The sequence below is a fragment of the Brassica napus genome, chromosome A6, assembly GCF_020379485.1.
Source record: "Brassica napus cultivar Da-Ae chromosome A6, Da-Ae, whole genome shotgun sequence".
NCBI lineage: Eukaryota > Viridiplantae > Streptophyta > Magnoliopsida > Brassicales > Brassicaceae > Brassica > Brassica napus.
The window spans coordinates 22,406,875-22,418,669 of record NC_063439.1 but is presented as its reverse complement, the minus strand read 5'-3'; the positions used below and the strand labels follow the sequence as shown (position 1 = coordinate 22,418,669).

At 34.1% G+C, this 11,795-nt stretch overlaps 1 protein-coding gene and 1 long non-coding RNA gene across 14 annotated transcripts; both read left to right on the top strand.

Moving 5' to 3' along the window:
• The first annotated feature begins 2,076 nt into the window (after positions 1 to 2,076).
• LOC125575903 lies at positions 2,077 to 4,773 on the top strand. 13 transcript variants are annotated; one of them, XR_007314446.1, is made up of 8 exons: positions 2,077 to 2,497; positions 2,579 to 2,979; positions 3,098 to 3,180; positions 3,305 to 3,382; positions 3,493 to 3,716; positions 3,812 to 4,033; positions 4,129 to 4,325; positions 4,424 to 4,773. It is a non-coding gene; the product is annotated as an uncharacterized LOC125575903 (long non-coding RNA). The 13 variants fall into 13 exon arrangements; XR_007314450.1 differs by having other exon boundaries at positions 2,132 to 2,497; positions 2,579 to 2,707; positions 2,920 to 2,979; positions 3,305 to 3,716; XR_007314452.1 differs by having other exon boundaries at positions 2,134 to 2,497; positions 2,579 to 2,691; positions 2,923 to 2,979; positions 3,305 to 3,716.
• Positions 4,774 to 9,009: 4,236 nt separating this feature from the next.
• On the top strand, positions 9,010 to 11,093 carry LOC106348564 (EKC/KEOPS complex subunit TP53RK-like). The gene is made up of 7 exons (XM_013788327.3): positions 9,010 to 9,145; positions 9,749 to 9,835; positions 9,931 to 10,044; positions 10,129 to 10,407; positions 10,476 to 10,589; positions 10,664 to 10,736; positions 10,824 to 11,093. The coding sequence occupies exons 2-7, from the start codon at positions 9,773 to 9,775 to the stop codon at positions 10,859 to 10,861; spliced, it is 681 nt and encodes a 226-aa protein (XP_013643781.2). The 5' UTR covers positions 9,010 to 9,145; positions 9,749 to 9,772; the 3' UTR covers positions 10,862 to 11,093.
• Positions 11,094 to 11,795: the final 702 nt, after the last annotated feature.

Here is an 11,795-nt window from a genome sequence, read left to right as displayed (position 1 = left end):
ATTTTTATATTAATTATGATATATGGTTTATTATCATAGTCTAAAAAACTTATCAAAAATATAAAACAACATTAAATGTAAATGTTCATGTCACAACTAGCTTCAAATCATGACATCATTATTTTTCTAAACACAAGGTAAATCAATTCTCAAATTATGTAGAAGATCCTAGGATACCACAAATAATGTTTTTATTACATAGAGAATGCTTACTTTTCTAGTAGCGAAGAAAAAGGGCATGGCATACAAAAAACAAAATGACTAAAATAACTTTCATTATAATCATGTCCCTATTTATAGATATATAAATTAAATAGATATCTAAATAAATATTTTTAAACATAAATTTTATTTTAGAAAAATAATTAAAAATTTAGTAGTTTTAAAAAAAAATTTCCTAAAACTTTTGACGGAAACTTTTTTGGAATTTTTTTTAGGAACCTAGTTTTTTAAAAAAATGTTTAGGAACGCCTTTCTTAATAAAAAATGATATCTTCTTGAACTTGAATTTATAAGTACCTTCTTGAAAGTGTATCATATCATCCTAAATTTCAGTTTATGGAAACTTTCTTGAATAAGTATAGTAATTTAGGAACATATTGATAAATATGTATTATATCTTCATAAAATTTAAGAAAGCTTTTATGAATATATATTCATCAATATCTTACTGAATTTGAATTATAAGTATATTTAATAAGATATTTCAAATAAGTATACATCTTCCTAAAGTTTCCGGAAGACTTTCATAAATTTGATATATAAATTTTATAAGTATAGTATAGATATATTTAAAAGCATTTTGGTAAATTTTAAGAGATTTTATATATTGAATAATATTTTACTAAATGTGCATATAAATTAAATCCAAGAAGATGATATACACATTTAAATTTTTTATAAATATATATACAAGTTATATTCAAAAAGTCTTTTTACACATTTATGATGATATTTTTGAATTCAGAATTTTCTTTTACAAATTAAGCAAGATATCATGTTCTTAAACTTTCGTTTAAAGATAAATCGTTTTCAAAACAACTTTTAGAAAAGGTAAAAAAATGAAATTACACACAAACATAATAAATTGTCTCTGTCTAAAACAAAAGTCTCAATAAACCCCAATAAACAAACTCTTTTTCTCCTAATAATAAAGACAAACTAGTCATTACACATCTTGATTTTTTATCTCTATGAAGAAAGCTGAATCTTTCATATAGATAAAAAGTTTGTTTTAACTTTCACTTTAGTATATATACTAATATTCAGAAACAATACCCCAAAATATATTAAAATATAACATATTTCCGAATATGGAATCACGCATATGTTTGTGCTTTCGTGACACCTTTCCCTTCTGAGCGAGCACCTATGCTTATCATCTTTAACATATATTTTTGGGAATGTGTTCCATTTTTTTCATTTTGAACATTACTTTTGCAGGCGACTATCAAGATTTTATCCTATAACCTCCATGGAACTATGTTTTGAAAAAAACCTACACGGAACTGCTACGAACATCTAGATGAAAAACCTGTGTAAAGACATCATAATTAATGTGGTGATCTTGTTTTCAATAACATCGCACAATTTCGTTATTCTCCCATTGTTTTCATCTACCGTCTTGGTTATCTCTTATGTTTGTATCAAGATTCAAGAAACTGTAAGTTCACATTTTTATATAATGAACGGCTATTAACGCAGAAAAAATATAAACAAAAGAGTGTTCTTTTTATATACTCGTTTTCAGATAATATATGTAACGTTGATTGATTAATGGACGAATATGGGTGACCTCACATCCATATAAATCTTGTGATGGCCATCATGTTATCTTTCCACTTTCGGCAGGAAAGCATGTGGAAAATGCCCAGCCAGTCACGTGTCGAAATGGGGTTTGTTAGTCGTCTAGCCCTACAATTGATCCAATTATGGGGATATGCTGTTTGCTTTCCACAACCTTATCATCTACCCGGAACTTTACTGTAGCAAGAGGGCTTTTTTAAAGAGAAACAACTGAGATAATATCACTATGATATATCTAGAAATGTTATGAAATGAATTAGCTAAAGAAATTATCCCAAAGTTTAGAAGGAAAATATTATCCCACAAAGGACTGCTAGGTCTCATGAACCAGAGCGACACCATCAATTTGCTTTGAAGGATAGTATCTTTATATATAAAGAAGGGTTTCCTCCTTTTCTAGAGTGTTCACATAGGATGCCACATAGATAATTCAGTTCATGGTTTTTTGACACGTGTCCAACAGGAAAACAGCAGCGTTTCATTAAAATTTAACATCTTGGTCTCATCCAACCCTACGGCTGCGACGAAGAACGTGGAAACGGCTGTATTCATAAGCAGAGGAGGAGAAGAGGCTTCGATGGACGACGAATCATATATACTCCATATGCATATGGCTCATCTGCCGTTGCGTCTCTGGCTTCACCGATGCGTCTCCGGTTTCACCGCTGCGTCTCCAAATTATCCCTCTTAGGTGATGGTTTATTTGACATCTGATTCGACCTGCTTCACCTTTTTGTTTCTTGCCTTTGACTAAATTTGATTTCGATTGCAGATGAATCTCCAAAGCGTCACGAAAACTTAACCGAAGGCGTCAATCTTAAACCTGTTTCCTTCATGTCTCAGTTCCATAGATCACGACCTGATTGTAATTTATGCGCTTCTTGGGTTAGGTTCTATCTCTGTGAGTTTTGTTTCTAACTCACATTTAGATTTGTAAAATTGATGTTTCAATGAAAATTTTGTTTTGTTCTTAGTGCAACAAGAGAACCTGGAACCATTGCTTTTATTTCATTTTGAATGGTGCTTGATTTGTGATTTGACGAGTGATTAGATAAAAGGATGAATGCTTTAATCACTTTGTGTTTCCATGGTCATATGTTTCTGCAAACGAAGAAGTATTGTGTACTACTTTATATTAAGGAGAAAATTTTGAAGAAGCTATCTAAGCAGCAGGTGTGTTCTAGACTGTCTTTTTACAACTGTTCTAGACTTTCTTTGTTTTCTTTTCGTTTCAATAAAATGGGTTTGTTCTAAAGCTTGATCCTTTATATGATCTTGACCAATCTTTAAGGTTTGCGTGTGTGGACCGTGGTCAGACAGAGAATAGCTGTTGTAGTCAGACAGAGAAAATATGTTGTGTGAAGTGTCCATTCTGTGAGTGGTTTGCGTGTGTGGAACGTAATGTTCCTTGACGTGAATCTATGAGCAGTGAAGAGTTTCAGATTCTTCAGGCTCATAAAATATATCAAGCTGATATCATATTGCATCGCTTGGCTAGGTAGAAGAGGCGGAGACGGTGTCAGCAATGTCGTGTAATGATTTTAATTTCTCAAGGCTGCAACCACATGACTTGCCGGTAAGACATACACCCATAGAACGTTTCATATCTATATAGTGTTTGGCTTTGTGGTTTCTTATATCAATGTTGAGATATCTCTTTGTGTTCTTTGTATGTGTGGGCATGAGTTTTGCTACTGTTGTGGAGTGGAGTACAATGAAGGACAACAGAGTTGCACATGTGCTTTGTGGTGGATTGTTGCAGGAAGTTTACAGAGGAAAGCAAAATACGGTATGCTTGGAGCAAATACGCTGAGCTAGAGAGGTCTCTTGCTGAGACTGAACTAGCTAGAACTATCTTTGAGCTTGCAATCTCTCAGTCAGCACTTGACATGCTCTAACTGCTATGGAAGGTAAAATATTCAGTCCAATAGATTCAAAAAAGTAAAATATTTCTCAGACTTTGAATTGCTTGGATCATTGAAATTTTATTTTATTTTTGTGGCAGACGTATATAGGTTTTGAGATATCAGAAGGAGAATCAGAGAGGACGTGAGCTTTATATGAGCGACTATAGGACCACACAAAGCATTACAAGGTGTGGCGGTGTAGGTTAGTTTTGCAAAGTTTGAAGCTTATGCTGCGGATCAAGAAGAAGACAAGGAAGAGGAAGACCAAGAAGAAATAGTTGCTATTGAACTAAAAAAAGAGTGCATCAGACGTGCCTGAGGTAGCTTTAAAACTACATGTTATATGAATTTTGATTATAACCTTGAGATATATATTAACTGCTTTTTTTCTCTCTATATTCTTTCTTCTGCTCAGCTCTTTTCGAGAGAGCCAACAGCTACTACAAAGACTCTGCACCAGAGTTGAAAGAAGAATGAGCTACACTATTGGAAGACTGGCTTAACATGTAGACCAACTTTGGTAATCTCGAGGATGTGAGTGTGGTACAATCTAATCTCCCGAAGAATCCCAAGAAGAAAAAAAACAACCACTAGAGAAGATGGGTCTACAGAGTACATTTTGCAATTCATATATCATTTTTCAAGTTTGATATCTTTCGATTTTGATGATCGAAGGCTTAATGTGAACATTTTGTTGGAATCTTTGGCAGGTATGAAGAATACATTGATTACCTATATCCAGAAGAATCGCAGACAACAAATCTCAAGATTCTTGAAGCTGCTTACAAGTGGAAGAAGCAGAAACTTGCAGCTTCTGAGGAGGATTACGATTATTACCAAGTTTCTTTTGAGTTATATCAAAACTGTGAGTTGATATTTTTTGGATTGTGTTAAAACTCACTGTTATTGTTGTTTGTTTATTTTGGCATTAGACCTTTAGGTTTGTGTTCTCTGTACATCGCCATTGTTGTTATGTTATAGTCACTAACATGTATCTAACAATTGCTTAAACTTTTGGTTTGTCCTCCATGGTGATTTGAATAATGCTGATTTTGGAATATTATATGCTGCCATGTATGCATTAAATTTTGTCTTTGTTGGTTTTTGATATTTTTTTTAAACTTTCAGAGTATTGACTTGAAATTCCATTTTGAAATCGAATTCAAGCCTCATGTTGTTTCTGAATTGAGTGGTATTATAAAAAAAAGAATTCCAATGTAATTCTGCCATTAAAACCTTATATTTTTTTGTTTAAATAACAAACACAAACTTCTAACAATGTTTATAGTAGAAAGATGACATTGGTCACACTTTTAACTTCGTCTCTCTTATATAAGATTCAATGCGAGGACATCCATATTTATGAGTTTAATATTCATAATTTGCCTAGATCACAATTTTACAATTCAAGTTGCTTTGACACCATCTAATAAAATATGTTTTCATTTTGGATATTTGATACGATTTGTACGAACAAATAAAAAAATATTTACACATCTATAATTTAGTGAAAAATAAATTATTTCTTTATAAAAAATTGCATTTGAAAAATTGTAATAACTAAATAAGAATTGAATGGATAAAATATTAGAAACATTTATATAGATAGAAAAAAGTTATGTAATATATATCACAGAATCTTTGTAAAGAATAATAATACAATATTTTTAAAGTTGTATATGAAACTCTCTATATGAAGTTTTACAACAAATGTTTCTTGATTTAGCTTTTGGCCATTTTTGACCCGCTCATCAAGGTTCATTCTTTACTATTCCTCAAATTCAAATTTGGCAAATTTAGTTTTCTACCTCTTTAGATATCTTTATTGTTCTTTCTTAATAATTTGTCTTTTGAGTCAGAAAATGAATTAAGATATATTTTCTTCTGGTTTATGTTCGTATAGATAATAAATCGAACTCCAGCATAAAAATTACAATATTGGAATGTCATGTCTTCCTTATTATATTTATTCACTGTACGCACATGTTTTCATGGGAGAGATAGTAGAAATTCAGGATCTCAAGTCTCCGTCACGATGATGACACCAGGCGGAAGAAAGTATAAAACCAACTACAACTCTGAAAACGGTGAAGAAGTTGAAATGTTAGAAATTCCAACAAAATACCTTCTCATTAATATAGAAACAACTATTGTTTTTTTTTTTTTGGACAAACAACTATTGTAAACAATCAAAACATATTTTATCACGTATAATTCCTCCTCACCTAAAATTTTCTAAAAGACAAAAATCATTAACATATACATTTTTTTGCAAATGCAAACCTAAAACGCCAACGACAAAATCATAGAAAAAAATAATAATCTAAATTAGAAGTAAAGTATATCCCGCCGATCCTAGTATGCAATAGAAAACAGTTTTCAAGAAAAAAATACTAAGAAGGTTTTTGAAACGAGATCATCAAGTTGTAAATATCAGGATTTTCAGAGAATTATATTATATTGTAGTGCATGTAAAACAATATTATCCGACTGGATTATACAGTTAAAATGCATTCAGCGTTTTGGTATACCTATATATTCTTGAGGAATTTCACATTTAAGCTTGTGATGTTGCTCAATTTTTTATAAATACTATATATATGTTACGTTGGCTTGAGTGGTAATTGCCTTATTAAATTACTATGAGTACTTGGGTTCGACCCTTTTTGTTTATTCTTTCAATGATTTCATTTAAAGAAGGGTAAAATCGTATTTTTGCAGTCATCTTCTTCCTTAACCTACCTGCAACACGACGCCTCTTTTTTTCCAGCTTTTTTTTTTCGCTCATTAACATACGATTTCTTCATTTTACAATTCAATTCTAACAAATTTTCGTAGATCTAACTAAAATACACGGATTTTAACACAAAACTAAATAAAAAAACATTTTTTTTGATAAATCCGATTTTATCACCGATTAGGATCAATCCGCCACGGTAGTTACCGCCAAGCGTATTAGGCCTTAATCGCGGCGGTTGCATACCGTTGAGCGCCTAGCCGGGCGATTAATCGGCTAGGCGGCCGCGTTTTAGAACAGAGTGTACTCATGGATTTTCAATTATATTATTATATTTTCACCATTTTTTAAGTAAATTATATAAAATTTGCAAAAACATTTTTTCCGTCAAAATCAAAAAATGATTTTTTCCACCAAAACCGTACAAATAAATTATCTCACAGAAACCAAAATATGAGTTTTCACGCCAAAACCGAAAAATCGAGTTTTTCGCCAAAACCGAAAAATCGAGTTTTCCGTCAAAACCGAAAAATCGAGTTTTCACGGCAAAACCGAAAAATCGAGTTTTTCTGCCGAAATCGCATAACTGACTTTTCCCGCCAAAACCATAAAACCAAGTTTTCCCGTCAAAACCGCAAAACCGAGTGTGCCCGTCAAAACCGCAAAACCGAGTGTTCCCGTCAAAACCGCAGAACCGAGTTTTCTGCCAAAACCGCAAAACCGAGTTTTCCGCCAAAACCGCAAAACCGAGTTTTCCGATTGAAAACCGTAAAACCGAGTTTTCCCGCCAAAACCGCAAAACCAAGTTTTTTCGCCAAAACCACAAATCTCAATTTTCTCGCTAAAACCGCAAAATCCAATTTTCCCGCCAAAATCACAAAACTCAAATTTTCGCTGAAATCAAAAAATCGTGTTCTCGCCGAAACCAAAAAAACCGAGTTTTCCCGCCGAAACCGTAAGACAGAGTTTTCTCGCCAAAACCGCAAGCAAGTTTTTTCGCCGAAACCGAAAAACCGAGTTTTCCCGCCGAAACCGAAAAACCGAGTTTTCCCGTCTAAACCGAAAAACCGAGTTTTCCCGCCGAAACCGAAAAATCGAGTTTTTCCGCCAAAACTGGAAAATCAAAATTTTCTGCCGAAATCGCAAAACCGACTTTTTTCTGCCAAAATCGAAAACAGGTTTTTCCGCCAAATTCGTGAACGAGTTTTTACGGTAAAACAAGTTTTTCTATAAAATTGCGAAATCTTGTTTATATATTAAAGCTCACATTAATGATATTAATATTTTACATGATTTTTTAAAAATAAATAAGATAATACTTTGGGTACCCATGGGTAAACCTATACCATATTGGGTTAATTTTTGGGTCTGAATTTCAAGATTGATATTTATGGGTTTTTGCGGGTTGGGTATAAACTGGGTTGGGTTATCTGTGGGTTGGGCTAGGCTGGGTTATTTTACCCTACCTTAACATCCCTATCTCCAACCCATTGCTATTTTCACCTCTATAATAGCATTTAAAGGTGAAATTACTCCAACCCACCTCTATTTCTTCCTCTATAATACACATCTCTATATTTTCCTTTATTTATAGAGGAAGAAATATCATTCCTCTATTTTTTACTCTATAATTGGAGATTGCTATTATAGAGAAATACATTGGAGCATATCTCACTTTTATTATAGAGTTCCTCTATTTTAGAGATGGTCTTATAGATGACAAAATTTATTAATGTGGATGTCGCAAATGGTTAATTACATATAGCTTTAGGGCTGATGATGGCTAATTTTTGGGGGTAATTTAATGTTTTCTTGGTTGCATTTTTACCGACATGATCACCTGCAAGACGGACGCAGCTTGGAATAAGGACACGAAGCTAGAGGGGTTCGGGTGGATATTTGAAGGATCGACGCTTATTTCTCCGATCTCTGCAGGATCCCTCCTCATCGCAGAAGCCATCGCGGTGAGATCGGCCCTCTGTATGGTGATAACCTGGAGATCTTATCTCTGAGAGTTTTCTTCGACAATTCAATGCTTATTAGAGTCATCTCCAACAACCATCAGTCTAAAGAAATCATCGGGATTGTTCACGATATCCGATTGATCTCCTCTGCATTTGCATCTCTATCTTTCTCGCACTTCTCTCGATCTGAAAACTCAAAAGCCGACAACTTAGCGAAAACGGCTCTACAGGCCCATTTAGTTGTGTAATGATTCTGGTTTGGACCATCTTTAGGCTCAAGCTATTTTAATTTACTTAAGTATTCTGTAAAAAAAAAAAAGGAGGATAAGTAAGCTACCTCTAATCGGGGTGGATTAACTACACGAACAAAACTAATCCACTTAAGAACTTTTTTCTTTCTTTCACAGAAGTAACATTTGCAATTTTTTTATATATACATATAGTGCACGAAGTAAATGATAAAAATGTGAATTATTTACCAAAAGAAAAAGCTTTTCCCCAAATTTCTTTAATAATTTAGGTCTGTTATGTTAATTTATGAACTTCGGGGCTGAATGTAGGAATAAATAAAGATTAGAGGACTTCAAGCACAATCATTAAATAGTTTTCGAAGAGCTCTCGAAGGAAGGGTTTATATTTGTCTGATAATTTTTGTCGCCTCCGCCTCCTTTCCGGCGACGGTAGCTATTAACCAGATTCATTCCTTCTTGGCTGGCCCATAGTCATCGTTGGTTAGTCCTTCTTCCCCGTGAACTTACTCTCTCTCTATCTATCTCTTTGTCCCAGTTTCTAGTTTTCTTGTTTGGCTTTGTCATCCGACCAAACAAGATTCCGACAACTCCATAGTGCCTTTTTTTAATCTTTCCCGTATTGCCAATATAGTTTTTTAATTAGATTTTTTTTCTCTCTTTGGGACAGCGATTCAGTTCCTGCGAGTTAGTTATGTGTTGTGTGAGGTTTCCGGAAAAAAAGTTTGCTTTTGTAGATGGGTTGATTGATATCTCCTCTTTGTTACTGATTCTGATCTATGTTGTCGTATACATTTAACATTTGCTCAATTAATGTTAAAGCCGAAACTAACAGTCTTATGTTACGCTGTATTGACATTGTCATTGGTGTTAGATTACATGATCAGTTGTTTTTTTAATCTTATGTAGATCTCTGTTGGTATTATTAGCTCAAAGTTTAAGACTTTTAAGTATCGAGTCACACACTGTTTGTTTGTTTCGATGGTTCTTGGTGATATACAATCCCACAGATCTTTAGTTGGTGGACGGTTTAAGTTAGAGCTTCTAACAGTTGCTTAAGTGTCTTTCTTTGTGTTGCCTTTCTAGTTTGTGCCAAGAAAGAAACTTAGGATGGATTGTGAGGGAGACGTTGGGAAGGAATCTCTCCTTCTGATAAAACAAGGAGCTGAAGCTGTAAGTGTCTCTGTGTGAATCAATCCGTGTTATATGTTTTCTCTTCTTTTTTTTTGTTTTTTGACAAGACTAACTCTTTACATGTTTTGTTTCAGAGGGTGTTCGAGTCAACATTTGTGGGAAGAAGATCCATCGTGAAAGAGAGATTCTCGAAGAAGTATAGACACCCGATTCTGGATGTGAAACTCACACTCAAACGATTGAATGCTGTTTGTTTCTTCCCTCTTCATCACCTTTGTTTAAATCTCGAGAAAAAGAGTAGAAGTTTAATCAAATGTTCATCTTACATGTAGGAAGCTAGGTGTATGACGAAAGCAAGAAAGCTCGGGGTCTGCACTCCAGTCCTCTACGCAGTGGATCCTCTCCTTCATTCCCTGACACTTGAGTACATCGAAGGCGTCTCTGTCAAAGACATTTTCCTAGAGTTTGGCGCCAATGGGATAGTCGAGGAGCGGTTAGATGATATCGCTGCTCAGATTGGTGAGGCCATCGCCAAGCTCCACGATGGTGGCTTGGCTCACGGCGACTTGACCACATCGAACATGTTAGTCAGAAGCGGAACTAATCAGCTGGTAAGTAAGCGTCTCTTCAAAGACGTTTCTGATATGTTTAGTTACTTACGGTTCATGTCTTCTCTCAGGTACTAATTGATTTCGGGTTGAGTTTCACGTCCACCTTGCCGGAAGACAAGGCTGTTGATTTATATGTACTTGAAAGAGCCTTGCTCTCAATGCATTCTTCATGCGGAAACGTGGTAAAGAGTGTATTCAGACCATAACTACTTCACTGGTTCGGTTTGTTGTTGAGTGTTATGTTGTGAAAATGTAGATGGATCGTATACTAACAGCGTATAGGAAGTCCTCTAAGCAATGGTCAGCCACGTTCAACAAGCTCGCTCAAGGTTCTACTTCTATCAAACCCCTCTTTAAAAAACCAATTCTGTTTTCAAATTTTACAAAAAATGTATTTTGTTTTTGGGGTTATGCAGTGAGGCAACGAGGAAGAAAGCGTACTATGATTGGATGAGCCAAAGATCTCCCAGTAACTTGTGGCTATAAAGCTACGTAGGAAGATCATCATGCCTTTGAGTGTTTAGCACATGTGCACTGCCTCTGTTTTAGTATTTGATTACAATCCAAACATTGTTGTTTCGCAGCCACTGTGTTAGAGAGTGAGAGCAAAATGTTAACTCATTATATTTTATTGATAGACATTTTAAAGGGGGGAAATATTTTATTGTACTTATCCACTTCTTGAAGTGTGCCACCACAACAGCTCCAAAGTTACCGACCAGCAAGTGTCATTGAATCTAGAGAGAAAAAGACCCAGCAAACATGATTGGACAAAGTAATTGACTATTTTACTGAAAATGAGCAAACATTGAATCCAGACCAATTTAACAACAAACACGGATTCGATGTTACGGTCTTACTGAGACCAAGTATCTAAGAGCATAGGTATTGGTGGGACTTAACCCACAAGCCCTTAGCATTTTATATTAAGGTTATATGTTAAGGGACCTAAGCTAAAGACGTTAAACAATTTGGTAGATTATTAGTGGGACTTTCCTGGTCCCTTAGGTTATTATTTAATTAATTTATTATTTTCATAATGTATAACATATAAAAAGAAGTTGTAAATGGAATATATTTTAAAAAAGTTTAACATTAAAATTGAAATCTTAAGAAAATTACAAAGTTGTAAAATAGAAATACAAAACATCATAATTATTAAAAAAACACACAAACATTTATTTCAATATAAATAGAAACTTATAAATTATATGTTACGGGTAAGATGTCCAAATTTAGTCCAAATATTTTCAATCAAATCATTTTTTAAATGCTCATGGACTTGTCTATTCCGAACGCTCGTGCGACGCTCAATTGTACTCACGATAGGTGAAGGCATATTGACGGAAAATGTAGCGACGTCTTCTCTTTCTTTAAATTCACGACCG

Excerpts from the sequence above, each read along its gene's own strand:
- LOC106348564 (XM_013788327.3), top strand. The coding sequence starts at position 9,773 with ATGGATTGTGAGGGAGACGTTGGGAAGGAATCTCTCCTTCTGATAAAA. Across the intron at positions 9,836-9,930 it reads TAAAACAAGGAGCTGAAGCT|AGGGTGTTCGAGTCAACATT; the intron begins GTAAGTGTCTCT and ends GTTTTGTTTCAG. Across the intron at positions 10,408-10,475 it reads GAAGCGGAACTAATCAGCTG|GTACTAATTGATTTCGGGTT; the intron begins GTAAGTAAGCGT and ends GTCTTCTCTCAG.